The sequence below is a fragment of the Myotis myotis genome, unplaced genomic scaffold (genome assembly GCF_014108235.1).
Source record: "Myotis myotis isolate mMyoMyo1 unplaced genomic scaffold, mMyoMyo1.p scaffold_m19_p_10, whole genome shotgun sequence".
Lineage (NCBI taxonomy): Eukaryota > Metazoa > Chordata > Mammalia > Chiroptera > Vespertilionidae > Myotis > Myotis myotis.
In genome coordinates this window covers 36,333,648-36,353,701 of record NW_023416314.1, presented here as the reverse complement: position 1 = coordinate 36,353,701, position 20,054 = coordinate 36,333,648, and the positions used below count along the sequence as shown (strand labels likewise).

Sequence of the window (20,054 nt, the reverse complement as noted above, 5' to 3'; positions counted from 1 at the left end):
CCCGTCCTGGCCGGCTCTGAGCTCCACTCCAGGCTACAAAGTTTCAATTATAAAAGGTAAATAAATCCCAGAATAAAAAATTAAAAAAAGAAAGAAAAAAGGAGAGCCTGGGAGCTTCCGTTGCCAGGGAGGCTTGGCCAGCCTGAAAATGGCCCTCAGCCCCTCACCCAGACTGGCCAGGCACCCCAGTGGGGACCCCCCACCCTAAAGAGGGTGTGGCCAGCCTGCAAACAGCCATCAGCACCTCGCCCAGGCTGCCCAAACCTCCATGGGGTGAGGGTCTCCACTTGGGGGGGCTTGACCAGCCTGCAAACAGCCATCAGCCCCTCACCCAGGCTGGCCAATCCTCCATGGGGTGAGGGTCCCCAATGGGGGGAGGGAGGCTTGACCAGCCTGCAAACAAACATCAGCCCCTCACCCAGGCTGTCCAGGCACCCCAGTGAGGACCTCCACCCTGAAGGGGGTTGACCAGCCTGCAAACAACCATCAGCCCCTCACCTAGGCTGGCCAGGCACCCCATTGGGACCCCCACCCTGATCCAGGACACCCTTTAGGGCAAACCAGCCAGCCCCCACCTGTGCACCAGGCCTCTATCCTATATAATAAAAGGGTAATATGCATATTGACCCTAACATCAGGACGACTGGGAATGACTGGTCACTATGACACACACTGACCACCAGGGGCCAGACGCTCAATGCAGGAGCTGCCCCCTGGTGGTCAGTGCACTCCCACAGGGGGAGCTCTGCTCAGCCACAAGCCAGGCTGACGGCTGCCAGTACAGTGGTGGTGGTGGGAGCCTCTCCCGCCTCCTCAACATCGCTAAGGATGTCTGACTGCAGCTTAGGCCTGCTCCCCGCTGGCAAGTTGACATCCCCTGAGGGCTCCTGGGCTGCCAGAGGGATGTCTGACTGCCAGCTTAGGCCCAATTCCCCCAGGGAGCGGGCCTAAGCCAGCAGGTGGTCATCCCCCGAGGGGTCCCAGACTGCGAGAGGGCACAGGCCGGGCTGAGGGACCCCCCCACCGAGTGCACAAATTTTTGTGCACCAGGCCTCTAGTCAATAATAATCATAATTACTTTTCTCTGTCATATTTTCCTCACCTACAAATTAGGAGAGAATATTTCTTACATAAATATGCAATGTTGATACAGGAAATAACAAAAGGGGTGGTAAAACATGAACAGAGCCTCAATGTATGTATTCAGAGAGAGAGAGAGATGGTGATTAAATTTTATTTCAGGACTACTTTGTTCATCTCCATTTAGTAAGTTAACTATATGAAGGACCCATATTAAAATAGGAAAAAAGGGTGCTGCTAAAACAATTACTCACAAGCTCATTCAATTCATATTTATTCTTAGGGAATGAAAGTTGAGCTTCCCCTGACTCAAACAAATATTCAAAATTTCTATGGATTATTTCTTCAAACAATTAACATTTAACATTAATATACATAAGCCAGTGGTTATAGATCTAATTCTCCCTATTTTAATGATAGAGTCTCTGATATTTTCCAAATTAATACAAACTATGAATATTAATGGAAGAAACTGTAATTAAGTTGCAAAAATAGAATATTAGAGACACAGAGATTCTGAAAGGTCCCAGTGTCATTCATTGATTTTTAAAAAGTTGTATTTCAAGGTCTTATATTAAATGTTTTTATTCAAATATATCAGTCAATAAAAATAAGAAATCAAGATTTTAAAAAACAATTATGGTGAAAAAGCACAATTTCCCTCAGATTTCTTCAGAACCCCAGTAAAGAAATGCATACACAGTAAAAATCAAAAGTACACTAAAGTATCAGATGAAATGGGCAAATTAAAATAATCTACACTAATAAAAGAGAAACATGCAAATTGGTGTCACTCCGCTATGCCCACCAGGCAATCAGAGCAACTATGCAAATTAACCCAACAAAGATGGCGGTTAATTTTCATAAGCAGGCACGGAGCGAAGACTGAAGGCTCTGGCCAGAGTGAAGACTGAAGACCGAAGACTGAAGCCTGAAGAGGCTTGGCTTCTCCACTACAGCTGCAGCGGAGAAGCCAAGCCTCACTGCGGCCAGACCAAAGGCCTAGGTCCCGGGTGCTGGAGGATAACCGGTGCCGGCAGCCAGGGAAAGGAAGGCCTATTGCGCGAATCTTCATGCAACGGGCCTCTAATTGGGAATAAAAAGATTATCCTAATAGAAAACTATCTATATATATAAAAGCCTAAGCAACCGGAATGTCAGAACAGCCAGAACAACCAGAACAACCAGTCAGAATGACACACACTGATCACCAGAGGGCAGATGCTCAATGCAGGAGCTGTCCTCTGGTGGTCAGTTTGCTCCCACAGCCAACCTCCCGCAGCCAGCCAACCTCCCCTGGTCCCTCCCCGCTGCTGGCCAATCTTCCACAGTCCCTCCCCCAGTACAGCAGGAAGGCCCCAGCGGGCAGCTGGAAGGCCCCCACCCATTCACGAATTTCGTGCACCAGGCCTCTAGTTTATATACATAAAAAGCTAATATGCTAAGTGTCCAACCATCCTACCGGTCGCTATGTTGCGCACTGACTACCAGGGGACAGACGCTCAACGCAGGAGCTGCCATGACAGGCACTGGCCATTTACAGAGAAACCGCACCACAGACCTGGCACCCCCAAAGCAACACTCGGCTTTCCCCAAGTGGGACACAGGCCCCACAACCACCCCGGAGCAAGAACCCACCTAATCGCAGCCGACACTGCTGAGAACCCATGGCGCAAAATGCAGCCCACAGCCCAGTCCAGCCCGGAAACGTTGGCTGTGGGCGCCAGGTAATGACGTCACGCAGCAACACCCAGCATCTTCTCCCTAGTGACTAGCGTCCTTGGAGTTTCTTAAGCCCAGGAACATGACTTGCTTTATAGCTTCAGGTGCAAAAGCAAACATTTCACATTTTAACCAAATGTCTGTGAAGTGTTTTTCCCATGCCTCATTTCATTAGATCCTCACAGAAGTCCTGCAGTAGGTAGATAGGAAACTCGGTGGAATCCTATTTTCTTTTCACTAGCCAAAAAACGGAGATTTAGAAAGTTTAGAAACTTGACCTGACTGAAAAGGAGAAATGATGGACCTTGAAAATGACTGCCGGTTTTCTCACTGTGCAGAATATAATCAAGCACTGCGGCAGTTAAATATTTTACCCTTTGTTCTCCCTGCATGATCTACAATAATAATCTGCTTTGTGTTGATATTTACTGCTGTGTTGCTGACAATTACCTGAAAGAGAAGTTGGGGTGCTTCCTCGGCTGGAAAAAGTTTAGCTACATTAGAAAGCAGGTCAAATTAAGCAAGTTTATCTATATATATGAAGCTCTCGCTGGTGCCAAAATACACTTGTGTTTCGATCTGTCATTGTCGCTCTTGAATTTAGTTAGCACTTCTATTATAGAGAAAGGGTGAATAGCAATAATAAAATATTTCTTCTAATTAATTTCCTTTCAATGTGCACAAATTTGTGCACTGGGCTACTAGTAGCTAAATAAGAACCAAATAATACTATTCTTATATTTTTGTCTAACAATGTTTTTTATTGGGTAGGGGTGGGGGGGCACACATTTATTACCAATGTATTGCTTATCTTTTACACTGTGGCTTCCTGAAATACAAGGTATATGTCTTGGTATGAACCACACTGCTAAATATATTTATTTAGTTGACAAATAATGGATATTATGTTGAGCACAAAGCTAGGTCTTGATAATTCTCAAACTTCTGAAAAAAAGAACTACACCAGCCTCAGTGATTATATCTGAACTAGAGGCCCAGTGCACGAATTCAGCCAGCCTCGCCCCGTGGTCGAACAACTAGTCAAGGGGACAATTTGCATATTCCCCTTCTATTATATACGATGAGGCCCAGCGCACGAATTCGTGCATGGGTGGGGTCCCTCAGCCTGGCTGGCAATCAGGGCCGATCGGGGCCAGCTGGATAGAGGGAGAGACCACGGGAGGTTGGCTGCCTGAGGGAGGTTGGCTGTGGGAACACACTGACCACCAGAGGGCAGCTCCTGTGTTGAACGTCTGCCCCCTAGTGGCCAGTGCACATCATAGCTACCGGCTAGCCGTCTGGTTTTAAGGATGGCTTAAGCTTTTATATATAGAGAGAAGATATCAAAGTAAGGAAAACACAAATAAATGTAACAAGATTCCAATAAAAGATACCTGACAATGCATTTCCACGATGAGCCATCTTGATCATCTTGTTCTTCTATGTACATTCTGACATTGTGATCTTGATCCAACTGGTACCAGTACATGAGGCCATCTTTGTCTCGACCAATTGGCTGGAGACGCATGGTATCGGCATCTTCCTCATTGATAATATTCTTGAATTTGAGATTGTCATCAAACTGACACTCACAGAGGTACTGAAAAATAGTTAGAACATGGCTTAAGATACCCCACATAAATGTTTCTTCATTAGAGTTAAGTGTGATATGTTTAACCACAGAACTGATTCAAGGACAGAAACAGAAAGAACACATACAGTTTATTAATCTTTTACCATACTCTCCTCCCATTTTTACAACCTGCTTAGAACAACTAATTTAAAAAGATAAATTTCAAGTTAACATGTTACTTTAATGTTATATAAATTTACAGTTTCAATACAATCAATGACACAAAAATCAGTTATATTTCAAAAGCACTGAGTCTGTTTGCAGTAAGTCACCCAAAGTGTTTCATGGTATAAAATTTTCACTGATTCTTTCTCTCTTAAAGCTTTTAAATGAACATTATTCTTGAAATGGCTATTTGTTTTTGAAAGCCTGAAATATATGCAGTTTTCAAGGAAGGTAGTCTGAATGACAGCTGCCTCTAAAGAAGTATCTTAATAAAAAGATATCTATGTTACTAAATAAGGAACTGACTTAACTTTTTGTTAAATATTTTTATATATGATTAGAGTGTAAAGTCAGGATTCTTCCCTGAGTCTTTCTGCCCGAGCAGATAATACATGAATTTCCTATCTCAGTCTCTTTGTTTTTGCCTGTGTTATCTAGCCCAGCAGTCTCTTTTTGTGTGAAAAGTATTGTTTTCCTTTATTATGCTGGCTACCTTGCTAGTAATTAGGACCAACACTCTGAAATGGGTAGTAAGAGAAAAGGAAACGCAAACTTGAAAATAAATCTACTTTGAGACCTATTTTACTTTAATCTAGTTAGTTTGGTTATGTGGTATGCCCCTAGTCATCTGGAAAACTACCAAATTACTAATTTAGTAAATCAGTAAAAAGATTAACCAGTTTACAGTATGTGTTAGCAATGACTGTGAAGGCTAACAACAATGAATAAAATTAATTTGGGGCAATTGCTTGCCCATTCTACTACAGAACCGATAAGCCCAGATAATTAAATCTAGATATACTTTTATACTAAAACAAAACCACAAAGAATAATTTAAAGAATAGAATTTTGTCACCAAAAAAATAAAAGAAAAAATCTAATGTCCTTTTCCAATAATAACAGAAATGTCTACTTTCTAGTTATTTTTCCAATTCAACCAGGAGTGAAAGTGAATTTTTAAATTAAAATAATTGTAACAAATAATAAACTTATTACCTTTAGGAGCGCTAGTTTGCATTCAACACTCATTTCGAGATAGCCTTTCTTCTCCATCTCCCATGCCCAAGTGCTATTAAACTCTTGGCATATCTGTCAGAGAAAGTTAATATCTTAATACATAAAAGTTTTATTTGATAGTTTTGCTGTATGATTATGGTAAGTATTCTTGATATTATATGTTCATAAAGGAAAAAGTCTGTAACAAACAATGCAATCCAGTTCCAGCCCCAAATGCATACTACTTAAACACACCGAAATGTTTATTGCTGACTGCTGACTAATCTAAGGTAAGTACCGATCTCTGCAGCTCTCTCCTCTGACTCTCAAAGATATTATACATATTTTTGTGGCACATTTTCCCAGATGGAAGTAATTATCTGATTCTGTCTCTCAATTTGGCCTAGAAGTTCCTGGATGGCAAGCACAATAGTTCATTAATATCTATGACTAGAACAGAAAATTTAAAAAAACATGCCAAACTATAGGCATATTTAAAATCAAGCTACTTTGCAATTAAATGTTCTCCTATTTATGGGTAAAGATTTCATTGCTTGCCATTTCAGACCTTCTATATCAGTGGTTCTCAACCTTGGCTGCACATTAGAATCACCTGGGAATCTTTTTAAAATCCTGATTTCTGGGCCTCATCCTCCAGAAATTCTGTTTCTTTGTTATGAATGTTGTGGCCCCACCCCATAACAAAGAAACAGAATTTCCGGAGGATGAGGCCCAGAAATCAGGATTTTAAAAAGATTCCCAGGTGATTCTAATGTGCAGCCAAGGTTGAGAACCAGTGTTCTATATAATACTAGAGGCCTGGTGCACGAAATTTGTGAACTGGCGGGTGGGGGGGGGGCGGGGAGTCCCTCAGCCTGGCCTGTACCCTCTCGCAGTCCAGGAGCCCTCGACAGACATCCCTGTCGCAGTTTTGGACCCCTCGCTCCTTACTGCCAGCCTGCTCGCTGCTCCTTAGCGCTGCTGCGGTGGCGGGAGAGGTTCCCGCCACTGCTGCTGCACTCACCAGCTGTGAGCCGGACTTCTGGCTGAGTGTTGCTGCCCCTGTGGGAGCGCACTGACCACCATGGGGCAGCTCCTGCACTGAGTGTCTGTTCCCTGGTGGTCAGTACGCATCAAGCAACTGGTTGTTCCGCCTTAACGGTCACTTAGGCTTTTATTATACAGAAGGCATAAATTTAAATTTCTAGACTTCTCTCCATATACAAGCATTCCAGGAAAACCAGAGCCACCTAACAGACTGAAAAAAGATTTGTACAACCACTCTACTCAATAATAGGGGCTCATCAGGAGAAATGCCATGGGTTCTACGACCTGTGAGCCAGTTTCTTTAGCTATAAAAGGGGAGCAAGAATAATACTGATCTTAAAGGTTATGAAATAGCCCTATCCGGTTTGACTCAGTAGATAGAGCATCAGCCTGCTGACCAAAGGGTCCCGGGTTCGATTCCAGTCAAGGACATGTACCTTGGTTGCAGGCTCCTACCGGGACCCTGGTTGGGTTGCGTGCAGGAGGCAACCGATCAATGTGTTTCTCTCACATCAGTGTTTCTCTCTGTCTTTCCCTCTCTTCCACTCTCTCCAAAAGATCAATGGAAAAATGTCCTTCAGTGAGGATTAACAACAACAACAACAACAACAACAAAAGGTTATGAAATAGACATAAAAATATTAAAGTACCTAGCAACTTCAATAAAATCTGTCTTTATTGCCTTTAGTACCTGGATTTGTTTATCCTAAGAAATTATTCAGATTGAAATTTTTATTTTAAAACTAAGAAACATGAAATTTAGAAAGATTCACTTATCCAGTGAGTCTGAGTACCTACTAGTAGTTGTCAGTAGCTTAAGTCAAGGAGGTGGGGAAGACAGACAACCTGCCATCATGGACCTTACATTGTAGGAGGCAGTCAAACAGGTAAAATTTTAAATAATTCAAGTAGCTTGGGTGGTGTGGCTCAGCATGGTTCCATGCCCTAAGAGGTCACCAGTTTGATTCCGAATCAGGGCACATGCCCAGGTTGTGACCTCCATCCTCAGGAGAGGCAGCCAATGTTACTATCTCTTTTTCCCTTTCCCTTCCTCTCTATCTCAAAATCAATAAAAACATAATTTTTCAAGTAAAGACAAACACTATACTGAAAATAAAATGTGATAGTTTTGGTGCTATTTTGCATTGGGTGCTGAGGGAAAAACCTCCTTTTATTATTTATTTTTAAATATTTATTTATTTATTTATTTATTTATTTAGAGAGAGAGATTTGTTGTTCCACTTATTTACGCATTCATTGATTGATTCTTTTATATGCCATGACCAGGGAGTAAACCCTCAACCGTGGCATATCAGGACGATGCTCTAACTTACTGAGCTACCTGTCCAGGGTGGAAAACCTCATTTTAAAAAGTTGACACAAAAAGATGAGAGATAAAATAGAAATGAGCCATAAGATGATCTGGAGAAGAAACAAGCTAGCAAAAAGACCTTAAGGTTTGGCAAATTAGAAAAAGAGAAAAGATTCGTCAATGTAAATGAAGTAGAAGAGCAATTTTCAACTTGTGTGTGTTTGTGTTGCTAGAATTTTTAAAACATGCAATGCTTGACTATTTTAGTCAGGGGCACTGACCTCTTTTCCCTTAGTCAATTAAAAAAAGACAACAGCAAACACAACACAACAATAACTGTCCAACGTGAATGGATCAAAATTATACCTATTTTTTTTGTCAGATCAGCAAAAAATATTACATATTTTTTGGTGTGTGCAGAATTTTAGAAATCAGTTTGTGTGCCATGAGGTGAAATGATTGAAAACTGCTGAAGCAGAATAAGGGAGAAATTTAGCAGCAGATAAAGTTAAAGAGGTAACCAAGAGCCAAAATATATAGGCCAGGGTAAGGAATTAAGATTTTATTTCAAACTAGAGGCCTGGTGCACAAAAATTTGTGCACTCGGGGGGGAGGGGGGTCGCTCAGCCCAGCCTGTGCCCTCTCGCAGTCTTGGACCCCTCAGGAGATAACGACCTGCTGGCTTAGGCCTGCTCCCGGGTGGCAGAGGGCAGGCCCAATCCCTAGGTGCAGCCCCTGGTTGGGCTCAGTGCAGGGCCAATTGGGGAGTTGGGGCGCCGCCCCCTGTCATGCACAGAGCAGGGCGATCGGGAGGATGTGATGCCACCCTCAGTCACGCACAGAGCAGGGCCCATCAGGGGGTTGGGGCACTACCCCCTGTCACACACAGAGCAGGGCCCATCAGGGGGGTTGGGCTCTGTATGGGGCTCTGTACCCTGTCACGCACAGAGCAGGGCCAATCAGGGGGTTGGGGCGCTGCCCCGTCACGCACAGAGCAGGGCCCATTAGGGGGTTGGGGCGCTGCCCTCTATCACCCACAGAGCAGGGCCGATGGGGAGGTTATGGCTCTACCCCGTCACACACAGAGCAGGGCCCATGGGGGGAGGGGGGGTTGGGGCGCCGCACCCTGTCACACACAGAGCCGCAGGGCGATCAGGGGGTTGGGGAGCTCCCCCCCGATCAGGCACAGAGCAGGGCTGATCAGGGGGTTGGGGCGCCTTCCCCTGTCACGAACAGAGCAGGGTGGATAGGGAGGTTGTGGCCCCGCACCCTGTCACACACAGAGCCGCAGGGCAATCAGGGGGTTTGGGCGCTGCCCCCTGTCACACTGATCCCGGTGCCGGGAGGCCTCTCGGCTCCGCTGATCCCGGTGCTGGGAGGCATATTACCCTTTTACTATATAGGGTAGAGGCCTGGTGCACGGGTGGGTGCTGGCTGGTTTGCCCTGAAGGGTGTCCTGGATCAGGGTGGGGGACCCCACTGGGGTGCCTGGCCAGCCTGGGTGAGGGGATGATGGCTGTTTGCAGCTGGTCACACACCCTTCTGGGTGGGGGTCCCCACTGGGGTGCCTGGCCAGTCTGGGTGAGGGGCTGAGGGCTGTTTTCGGGATGAGGGCTGTTTTCAGGCTGGGGGTGACTGAAGCTCCCAACCGCTCCTTTTTTTCTTTTCTTTTTTTTTTATTCTGGGCCAGCTTTAGCTTTGAGGCTTGGCTCCAGCTCTTAGGCCTCTGCTGCTGAAAGTAGGTTTCTGGCCTTTGTTTACAATGTTGCGATCCTGCTGGCTGAAGCCCGGCGGACTAAAGCAGGTTTCTGGGGCTTTGTTTAGCTTCTATATTTGTTACATAGTTGCTTACAGTTGCAGCTCAGAGGCCTGCAGCGGCAGGTGGGGAACGTTGGAGTCCTCCATCACTGAAGCAAGCAAGCCTCATGTTAGTTTCAAGCTGCCTGGCTGCGGGCCGCCATCTTGGCTGGCAGTTAATTTGCATATCGCCCTGATTAGCCAATGGGAAGGGTAGCGGTCGTACGCCAATTACCGTGTTTCTCTTTTATTAGATAGGATATGATGAGGCCAATGGAGTGTTTTATTTTTCATTTTTTAAATATTTCTTTTTATTTACTTCAGAGAGGAAAGAAGAGGGAGGGAGAAAGAGAAACATCAATGATTAGAGAGAATCATTGATCAGCTGCCTCTTGCATGCCGTACTGGGGATGGAGCCCAGGACTCAGGCATATGCCATGAACTGTGACCTCCTGGTTCATAGGTCGACGCTCAACCACTGAGACACTCCAGCCAGGCCCAATGGTTTTAAATTGATAAATTTATCATTTATGTTTCAAAAATAGCTGTTTTATTTTTTAAAAAAGATTGTAGAGGGGAAGGAATGGAAACTAAAACACCAATTTTAAGGCAAGAGATAATGATGACAAGAACTATCTTGGTAGTAGTGATAACAAAGAAGTAGACAGCTGTATTTTAGAGGCAGAATCATAAGGACTTTTGATAGAATGGATGTGGATGGAGGGTGATTGGAAAGAAAACCCAATGGTGACATCTAGATTCCTTGGCATGAAAAAATGGAAGAATGAAAGTGCTTTTGACTAAGGTATTAAGAGAATACCTGAGAGAAGGGACTTCAAAAGAGATCTCTAATGAGCTTGAGGGAAGGGTCTTTGCTCAAAGTTACTGGTTCATAGATCTTTCCACTGGATCTTTTCAAATCTGAGTCAAGAAGAATTTTTGGCTGAGCACTGACAAGTCAAGGGCTATGTCTACTCTTCTTCATATCCCTAACCTGGGACAAAGTATGAAACATATAAAAATGCTTTAATTTAAAAATTTTATTAAGTTAACCACTTATAATTTCTATAGCCAACACATCTTAAAGAATATTATAAATTCTTACTAGACTAATAATAGCTAGCATTTATTTCATGTTTACCATGTGCCGACTACTGTTCTAACTGCTTTAAAATATATTAACTCAGTCAATTCTCACAAGCGTTAGATAGATGTACTGCTATCCTCAGGAGGGTATGTGCTTCAGTCAAAGAATAAGAGAAATAGGAATTACTCTCTTTAGTCATTTCTGGTGAAATCAGTATATATTTAAGATACCAATCAGGTCAGCTGTCACTAATGGAGATGTGGATAAGGGCCAGACTGAGAATTATAAATCATCTAACTCCATTATTTATACTCAAATTACACCTCACCAAGTCTCCCTGATCTAATATTTAAATATGTCCAACTGTTTTATAAATAATAGTATTTCTGGAGGACTGAACCAGACATTTACTGAGCACATTAAGTACTGGGGGGTGAGGGGCAGAGATGAATTAACAGTCAGGCTCAGCTCTAGGAAATTCAGAATTCAGAAGGAAAAAGGGGGGGGGGCATGCAAAGTCATGTAAACAAGTAATCAGTGAGTTATCCACCAACTAAGTAACTGATATAATTATAAACTATGAAAATACAGAGGAGAGAAACCCTAATTCAGCCTATGGATAAAGGGAAATTAAAGAAGGTTTTATTCAAGTGATGACATTTTTCTAGGATCTGAAGGATGACTTAGGTCTTACCAGACAAGGAGATAAAGAGCATTTCAGGAAGAAAAAACACACAATATGTAAAGCAATAGGAATGTGAGTGATGATGTCTCAATGTGAAGGTGAATAGAGGAACTCTTTATGTTGAGTCCTAGATCCCTGGATCTTGAGGACTTGGGGCCGGGAATGGGCGAGACAAGGCTGTGAAGGAAAGCAGTGAGCAAGGCTGTGAAAGAAGATCATGGCTTATAAATATGGGGACTCAACATATGTTTGGAAGAACTGATGGGAAATAGTTCTGTTGCACTGTGCAAGACAGAAGGATAAACTCTGAGGTTAGAGAGACCAATTAAAGCCTATTTTGCAACAATTCAAGAGAAAGGTAATGAAGCCTGAGTTAAGCTTGGCCGAGGATACTCTAGAAAAGGCAGATTCTGATTGGTAGTGCATTTATCTTACAAAAGCAGTAACATTTTATGTTTAATACTAGAGGCCCAGTACACAAATTCATGCATGGGTGGGGTCCAGCTGGCCCGGGTCAGTGGGGGGGGGGAGGGTGGGGGGGAATAAGGGGAGGGGACATGGGAGGTTGGCCGGCCAGTCCCACCCACAATTGGGGTGGAGGGAGCTGATTGGGGGTGGGGCTGGCAGGGGAGAGGGGCCGCCCCCTAATCGGGCCTATTGGCGCGCTGCAGTGCGTATTATAGCAACCAGTCATTCCAGCATTCTGGTCACTTGGCTTTTATATATAGAGATATGGCTTTACTATTTACAATATAATTTTCTCATACAGTATTTCATTAGAGGTGGGTATCCTGTAAAACGACAAGATTTTTGAAAGCAAAAGGAAGTTTGATTCATCTTTCCATTTCCTACAGTACCTACCAAAAACAGAATCTTGCTAATAGTGGCACAATAAATATTTACTGTATCAACGTTCTCTGGTATAACTACTGATATAATCTACTATTATAAGGGAATATATGGGAACACTGCCTATGAGAATGCTTTAAAGGTTATATAAAAAGGATGTTTCTTTAATTCCTTAAAAATACATACATGAAAAAGTTCAATGGCAAGTTTTCTCAAGCATCATGATTTTGAAAATCAAAAGAACACCAAAACCCCAACAACTGGCCAGATGTGCATGCATTAATTAACTAGTTCATTCCATAAACATTTTATCAGGAATTTACTGTGTGCCACAGTGCTTGACACCAGGATAAATAAGACACTACAACTCCTGATAAGGAGCTCAGGATTAGTGGGACAGGCAGCTGGAATCGCAGTTAACCTATACATTGGGCACATTTATACATGCCAAAAATTTGAGAAACTATTCTCAAAAGCAGTCTGTTTAAAATCTTAATCAAGAAAAAGGTGCTCTGAAAGTATGTGACATAAATCTAACATGAAAAATAAAATGCCTATCATAGCACCTTTATATTTTAGGTACGATTAATTATAAACCTAAAATACACTTCAATGGAAAGAATGTAAGTACCTCCTTCCATGTAATCTGCTTTATATCACTCATTTAGACATAAAGGGCAATAAGACTTTAGTATCAAACAGGTTGAGAGGCAAATCCTGGCTCTCTATCATCAATGTGATCTCGAGTTAAGGCAATTACCTCTCTGAATTTCAGGATCTTCATCTGTAAAATGGAGGTTTTGTAGCTAGTAAAAGAGATGAGATAAAGAAGATGCCTATCAGATACTCGCTGTACCATAGCTCCCTTATATAAATGCAAACCTGAAAATGGTTCTAGAGAATCAACACAAGAACCAATTGGAACATGAGGAGAAATAGAAGGAATTAAAAGTTGGCAGGAAGTAGATCAGTGTTCTTCAAACTGTATATAAACACTGTTTCATGACACTTTTGTTTTGCATATATATAAACATATATAAATAAATGTGTCTACAATTTCAATAAAATGACTGGTGGCTGATTTAATTTCCTGCCTTCATTATCTGGGTAATTAACCCTATGTTATACTAAATGGCTTCCCTTGTTGTGCTCTGTATCCAATACTGCAGTGTTTACATTAAAGCTGAGATTACTGCTAGATTTACAACTGCTTTTGTATTTTTATAAATTTTATTGTGGACATACATATATAATAAAAATAAAATTTGCCATCTTAACCATTACATGTACAATTCAGTGGCATTAATTACATTTACAAAGTTGTATAACCACTACCACTTTTTATTTCCAAAACGTTTTTATCACCCAAACAGACACTCTTTAGCCATTAAGTAATAATTCCCATTTGCCTCCGACTTGCAGCACCTGGTAATCTATAATCTACTTTTTTGTCTCTGAATTTGCCTATTTTAGGATAGTTCATATAAGTGGAATAATCCTATATTTGTGCTTTGGGTCTGGCTTCTTTCACTTACCACATAAAAGAACTTCATTCCTTTTAAAGGGTGAAAAATATTCCACTGCATGAATATATCACATTTTATTTATCTATTTATCTGTTGATGGACACTTGGGTTGTTTCAACCTTTGGCTACTATAAATTATGTTGGAATAAACACTGGCATACAAATATCTGTTTTCAATTATTTTGAATATATAGCTAGGGTGTGGAACTATTTGGTCCTATGGCAATTCTATGTTTAGCTTTTTGAGAAATTGCCAAACTTTTTCACAACAGCTGCACCACTTTGCATTCCCATCAGAAATGAGGCTTTAACTATCTCTAAAACCTTACCAACACTTAGTATTGCCTTTTCTTTTCTTTCCTTTTCAACAAATAGCCATTCTATTAGGTGTTAAGTGATATCTCACTGTAGTTTTGATTTGCATTTCCCCAATGACTAATAATGTTGAGCATTTTTTTAAGTGCTAATTTACTGATCTTTGTATATCTTTGGAGAAATGTCTATTCAAAACTTTTGTTCATTTTTAAATTGGGTTGTCTTTTTGCTGTTAAGTTTTAGGAGTTCCTTTATAGTCTGGATATTAAATTTTTATCAGTTATATGACTTGCAAATATTTTCTCCCATTCTGTAGGCTGTCTTTTCACTTTCTTCGTAATGTCCTTTGATGCACAAAAGTTTTTAATTTTGATAAAGTACAATTAATCTATTTTTTCTCTTGTTGCTTATGCTTTTGGTGACATATCTGAACATCTATTGCCAAATCCAAGATCATGAAGATTTATCCCCATGATTTATTCTAAGAGTTTTAGCAGCCCTAACCGGTTTGGCTCAGTGGATAGAACATTGGCCTGCGGACTCAAGGGTCCCAGGTTCAATTCCAGTCAAGGGCATATACCTTGGTTGTGGGCACATACCCAGTAGGGAGTGTGCTGGAGGCAGCTGATTGATGTTTCTCTCTCAATGATGTTTCTAACTCTCTATTCCTCTCCCTTCCTCTCTATAAAAAAATCAATAAAATATTTTAAAAAAAAAAAAGAGTTTCAGCACTTTTATTTCAGTTGTTCATCCATTTTGAGTTCATTTTTGCCTATGGTATGAGGTAGAGTGTCTGCTGCATTTTGCAAGTTGTTAAATTTCAACAAATACTTATTTTCACACTATAAGCAACAGTCAAAAGACGTTTATGCAATACTCCATTAAGTACTCAATAAATCTTATATAATCAGCCCTCTCATTTTAAACTTAGACAAAAATCAAGAGACATGTACATATCATTAATATAATACTTTTTAATGTGTTCTTAAAGTCTTTATACTTAGGAACTTTTACTTAGGAGGTCCTATTTTTACTTCCCAGGCTTATCTGCTTAGCTCAGGCAATGGGAAAGACCTTTAAATTTCTATTTTTATGTAACTTCTTTCAAAAAACCTGATATTAGAGTTATAGGTATGGTTTACTAGGTAAGTAACTGGCTATGAAGAAGCAATACTTCTGAGTATATAACAGAAAGTTCATGACCAATACAAGTGTGCACACTTGGAAAACACCTCTAGAGGGGAGAAGCAGGTTCCTGCAGTCTACTCAAAGACACTTTTGCAATCAAAGAAAAATAGCAATAATAATTACATATGTCTCTTAGCAATTACTAGTATTATGAGGCTAATCATGCTTGATTTCCTTTAAAGAACAATTTACTAAAACCTGGCTTTCCCATTACTTTTCAAGGCCTTTATATGGGCAGGAGGCAGGGCAGTAGAAAAGCAAAGGCAGAGGTATTAAATTTGTTGGAGGCGGGTATCTGTTTATTAACATGGCGGTATTCACTATCTATGGCTAAGATATCTGAAACTGCTCGTGTGGTATTGAAAAACATTAACCAAAGGAAATAGAGGAGTTTCATGGAAATATGACAGTTAACTGGCAGAGAAATTTCTTTGTGACTTACTAAGTAAAAGGAATATGAAGCTCAATAAGGCCAAGGCCTACCTGACTAGGGAAGGGGTTAATGGGTCCTCATTAGTTGAAATTTCCACTCACTGCATTTCTTTATCTTTAGAAGGGTAATTTCACCTTAGAAGTAAAAAAGTCACCAGCTAGATTTTCAGGTCCCTTTACATTCTGGATAATATTGGAGAATATATGTTGGCAAATGCAAGATAAATAAATGCCCTTGATTGAGTACCTAGACACCTTTCTCTTTCCCTCTCTTATCAGTTACCAAGACTTACTGATTCTACCTTTCAATAAGCTCTCATACCCACTCTCTCCTCTCTGCCACTATTACAAAACCCTAATTCAGATGTCTTCATTGCTTAGTTGGATTATCACAATAACTTCCTTTCAAGTGACCCCAGAGTCCACCACTCACTGCCCTCTCTAGGTACTTAACATTACAGTGAAGTTAAGCAATTGGTAATTTCCTACTCATTAGCCCTGGCTGTTGTGGCTCAGTTGGTTGAGTGTTGTTCTGTGCACCAAAAGGTCGCCAGTTTGATTCCAGGTCAGGACACATGTCTAGGTTGCGGGTTTGGTCCCCAGTTGGGGTGTGTGGGGGAGGCAACCAATCAATGTTTCTCTCTCACATCGATGTGTCTGTGTGTGTGTGTGTGTGTGTGTGTATGTGTGTGTGTGTCTCCCCCTTCCTCTCTCTAAAATAAATAAAAACATATTTTTTAAAATTTTCTACTTATTTTATAAGTCTTAGTTCAACTGTTTTAGGGACCCACTAATAAAAGATGACAAAATATGCCAACACTAACTGATTTGTGGTAGCTAACTGGTTATGCTTAGCAGGGAAAGCTTAGACTGGAGATATATATAAATATATATATATATATATAATAAGGAAGTAATATGCAAATTAGGTCGGGACGCCGTAACCGTCACAACCAGTACCCCGAGCCTGAGAGAACCACACACAGGCGCAGCCCAGAGCCTGAGAAAATTACACACAGGGGGGCGGGCCGACCCCCAGCATCCCCGGAGTGGAGGCAGCGGGGCGTGCCCAAGCCGCTGCTGCCACCTGGCCCCAGCAGCCCCAGATCAGCCCTCAGAGGGAGGCCAGACTGCAGCTTAGGCCCGCTCCCCAGGAGGAGTGGGCCTAAGCCGTCAGTAGGACATCCCCTGAGGGCTCCCAGATTATGAGAGGGGGCAGGCTGAGCTAAGGAACCCGCCCCCGTGCACGAATTTTGTGCACCGGGCCTCTAGTCCTATATAATAAAAGGCTAATATGCAAATTGACCAAATGGTGGAACGACCGGTCACTATGCCACACACTCACACAAACACTCTATCCATGCTTTTGTTCCAGCCTTCCGGTCCAGTTTAAGAACCCATTGTGGCCCTCGAGTCAAAAAGTTTGCCCACCCCTGCTCTAGTCTGTTATAAGTCAAGAAACAGGCTTAACAAATGCCAGATATTAGCTCTGGACTTAAACAGAATTGTAGCCCCATCAGCATGGCTCAGTGGTTGAGCATCAACCTATGAACCAGAAGGTCACGGTTCTATTCCTGGTCAGGGCACATGCCCGGGTTGCAGGCTCTATCCCCAGTGTGGAGCATGCAGGAGGCAGCTAATCAATAACTCTCTCATCACTGATGTTCTATCTCTCTCTTCCTCTCCTTCCCTCTCTGAAATCAATACAATATACACATACATATTTTTTTTTTTTTAAAGAAAAGAGCAGGGAGACTTTCTTAAGAAAAAAATATTTTAAAAAACAACAACAGAATTGTATATTAATTATATTCCACTGACTCACACAAAAAAGAAGCAGCTCTCTAAAATACATAAATACAATGGTGCCACAGGAGAAAGACAAAAGATCAAGAGCCATGTAACAAGGAAGGTAAAAATTTCTATCAGAAAACTAACCAATGTAGCTAATGAGTACAACTAAGAAGTAAATATAGAGTTAAGTTTATTAGCAGCCAAGTAAAAGAAAACTCAAATTGTCTAAATGATTAACTCATCTAATACTGACGCATAAAAGATTTTAAAAAGCATTCAAGATGCCTACAATCTACAAGAAAGGCAAATGTGAGGGGCAATATAAGTGGTATTTTGAAGCACTGGATTCATAAAGTCCTATGCTTGAATGCTAGCTCAGCAATTTCTAGCAATCTGAGATTGGACAAGTTATTTAGTTTGCTAAAATCAATTTCCTTGTGCATAAAATGAGGATAATACCTATTTCAAAGGTGAGCTATATAAAGAAAGAATTAAATACAGTGCCTGATAAATGGTGAACATTCAATATATAAACTACATAACAGTTTCTTTTATGTAGTTACACATAAATCCATGAAGGGATATATTCTTAGAAGGCCTCAAGGAGAAAGTAATGCTTCAGCTGAGATCAAACGGATAAATAAGTTTGCCAGGAGAATAAATTAGTGGGGAGGCAGTCCAGGCAGAAGATAACAGTATGTGCAAAAACTCTGAGGAATGAAAAAGACAGCACGTTCTGTGAATGGCACTGAATATTAGTAGGGCACATAGGAGAAGATGTCATTAGATATGGCTAGAGAAAAGTGGCTCAACTATTAAGACCACTGAATGTTATGACAGAGTTTAGACTTTTAAATGAAGGAGAACCACCAAATAATTCTGAAAGCAATATAATAATTTTAAAACTTTGTGTTTAAAGGTCACTCTTGTAGCAGTGAGGAGAAGGTAGTAGAAAAGTGTACACTAAAAGCTAGGAGACCAATTAGAAGGTAAATGTTTAGGCAAGAGATGATAAAGGCCTGAGGTGTGGTAGCCTCTATTAAAAAAATTATCTTAACAGTATCTTTTGTTTTTTATAGAGAAAGAGCACATTTTGATGAAAATGCAAGAAATTTTTAGAAACTGCCAATCATTGGCAAGTTTTCTACTCCAATTATAAACCCCTAATAGAATAAATCTGTATTAGTTTTCTACTGCTGTGTAATAAGATACTACAAATTTAGTATCTGTTTTTCAATTTAATTTTTTTATTTTTTGTTAATCCTCCTATATGCACCCCGACCAGGGCAGAGAAATCGAGCCTGATTATGTGTCCTTGACCAGAATCAAACCTGGGACCCTTCAATATGCAGGCCAATGTTCTAGCCACTGAACCAATCTGGCTAGGGACAAATTTAGCATCTTAAAGCCACACCCATTTATTAGCTCATAGTTTCTGTAGGTCAGAAGTCCTGTATAGCCCAGCTTGGCTGGCTGGGTTCTCTGCTTACAGTCTCACAAAGGTGATATCAAGGTTTTGGCAGGGCTTGTTCCTCTCTGGGGGCTCTGGGCAAAAACCAACTTCCAAACTCATTCAGCATGTTGGAAGAATTCACTTCCTTCTTATGTTTTCCATGTGACCCTCCACATTCAAGCCACCAGTGTGGTGAGTCCTGCTAACACTTCAAGTATCTCTGACTTCTTCTGCCTATACCTCTTCAGTTTTTAAGGGCTCAGATAATTTACAGTGAGTCCATTTGGATAACTCAGAATAATCTCCCTATTTTAAGGTCAACTGATTAATAAGTTTAATTACATCTATAAAGCCCATTTGTCATATAACATATACATGAATTTAACAATAAGGAGCAAAGATCATAAGGGCCAAACTTTTGCCTACCATATATAACCCATGCCAGCTGTTCTAAATGTCTTCCATAAATATCACCAAGTGACCACTTCTCTAAGTATGATTTCATGTCGAATACTTCCTACCTTCCCTTTGCGGTCTACTTATATCTTTCGCTTTCTTTTCCTAAACACTATTCTTTAGAAGGGAGGAAAGAGATCAATGCTTATCTATTTTTTATCAGTCATAATCTGTGGGGAAGCATGAGACTTGGTTGGAAAGTTTGTAAGGAGGATATTCCGAGAAAATGCAAGTGTGTGGAAGGTCGCCTGCCCTGTTTATCGGAATTCTGACTTGGGGGAGACTTAGGGGAGTGTTGAAGGTGGCGTCCCTGATTACTCCTTGACCTTCCCAAACAAGGATCGTTATGCTTGATCCCTGGATACCCTTGCCTAGAGGACAATGTAAAGACAAGTGCTCTCCCAAGATTACTCAGCCTATTGATTGTTTCTAAAAGATAAACTTTATCTCAAACTGCTGTTACAACAAAAGACTAACTAGGTAGGCAATCGGGGCTGCCTGGCTGCTACAGCCAGGC

The 20,054-nt window shown here is 41.3% G+C and overlaps 1 protein-coding gene across 14 annotated transcripts in view; it reads right to left on the bottom strand.

Annotated features, from left to right (window-relative positions):
• Positions 1-20,054, bottom strand: part of RSF1 (remodeling and spacing factor 1) — a 129,370-nt gene that overhangs the window by 58,150 nt on the left and 51,166 nt on the right. For 13 of the 14 annotated variants that reach the window (XM_036324880.1, XM_036324867.1, XM_036324866.1 and 10 more), the window contains 2 exons: positions 5,597-5,689; positions 4,197-4,402 (listed from right to left, as the gene is read on the bottom strand). In XM_036324880.1, coding sequence (XP_036180773.1) covers positions 4,197-4,402; positions 5,597-5,689 — 299 coding nt within the window. Of the gene's footprint in view, positions 1-4,196; positions 4,403-5,596; positions 5,690-13,133; positions 13,180-20,054 lie in introns of all 14 variants that reach the window. The other variant, XM_036324879.1, reaches the window with a different exon arrangement.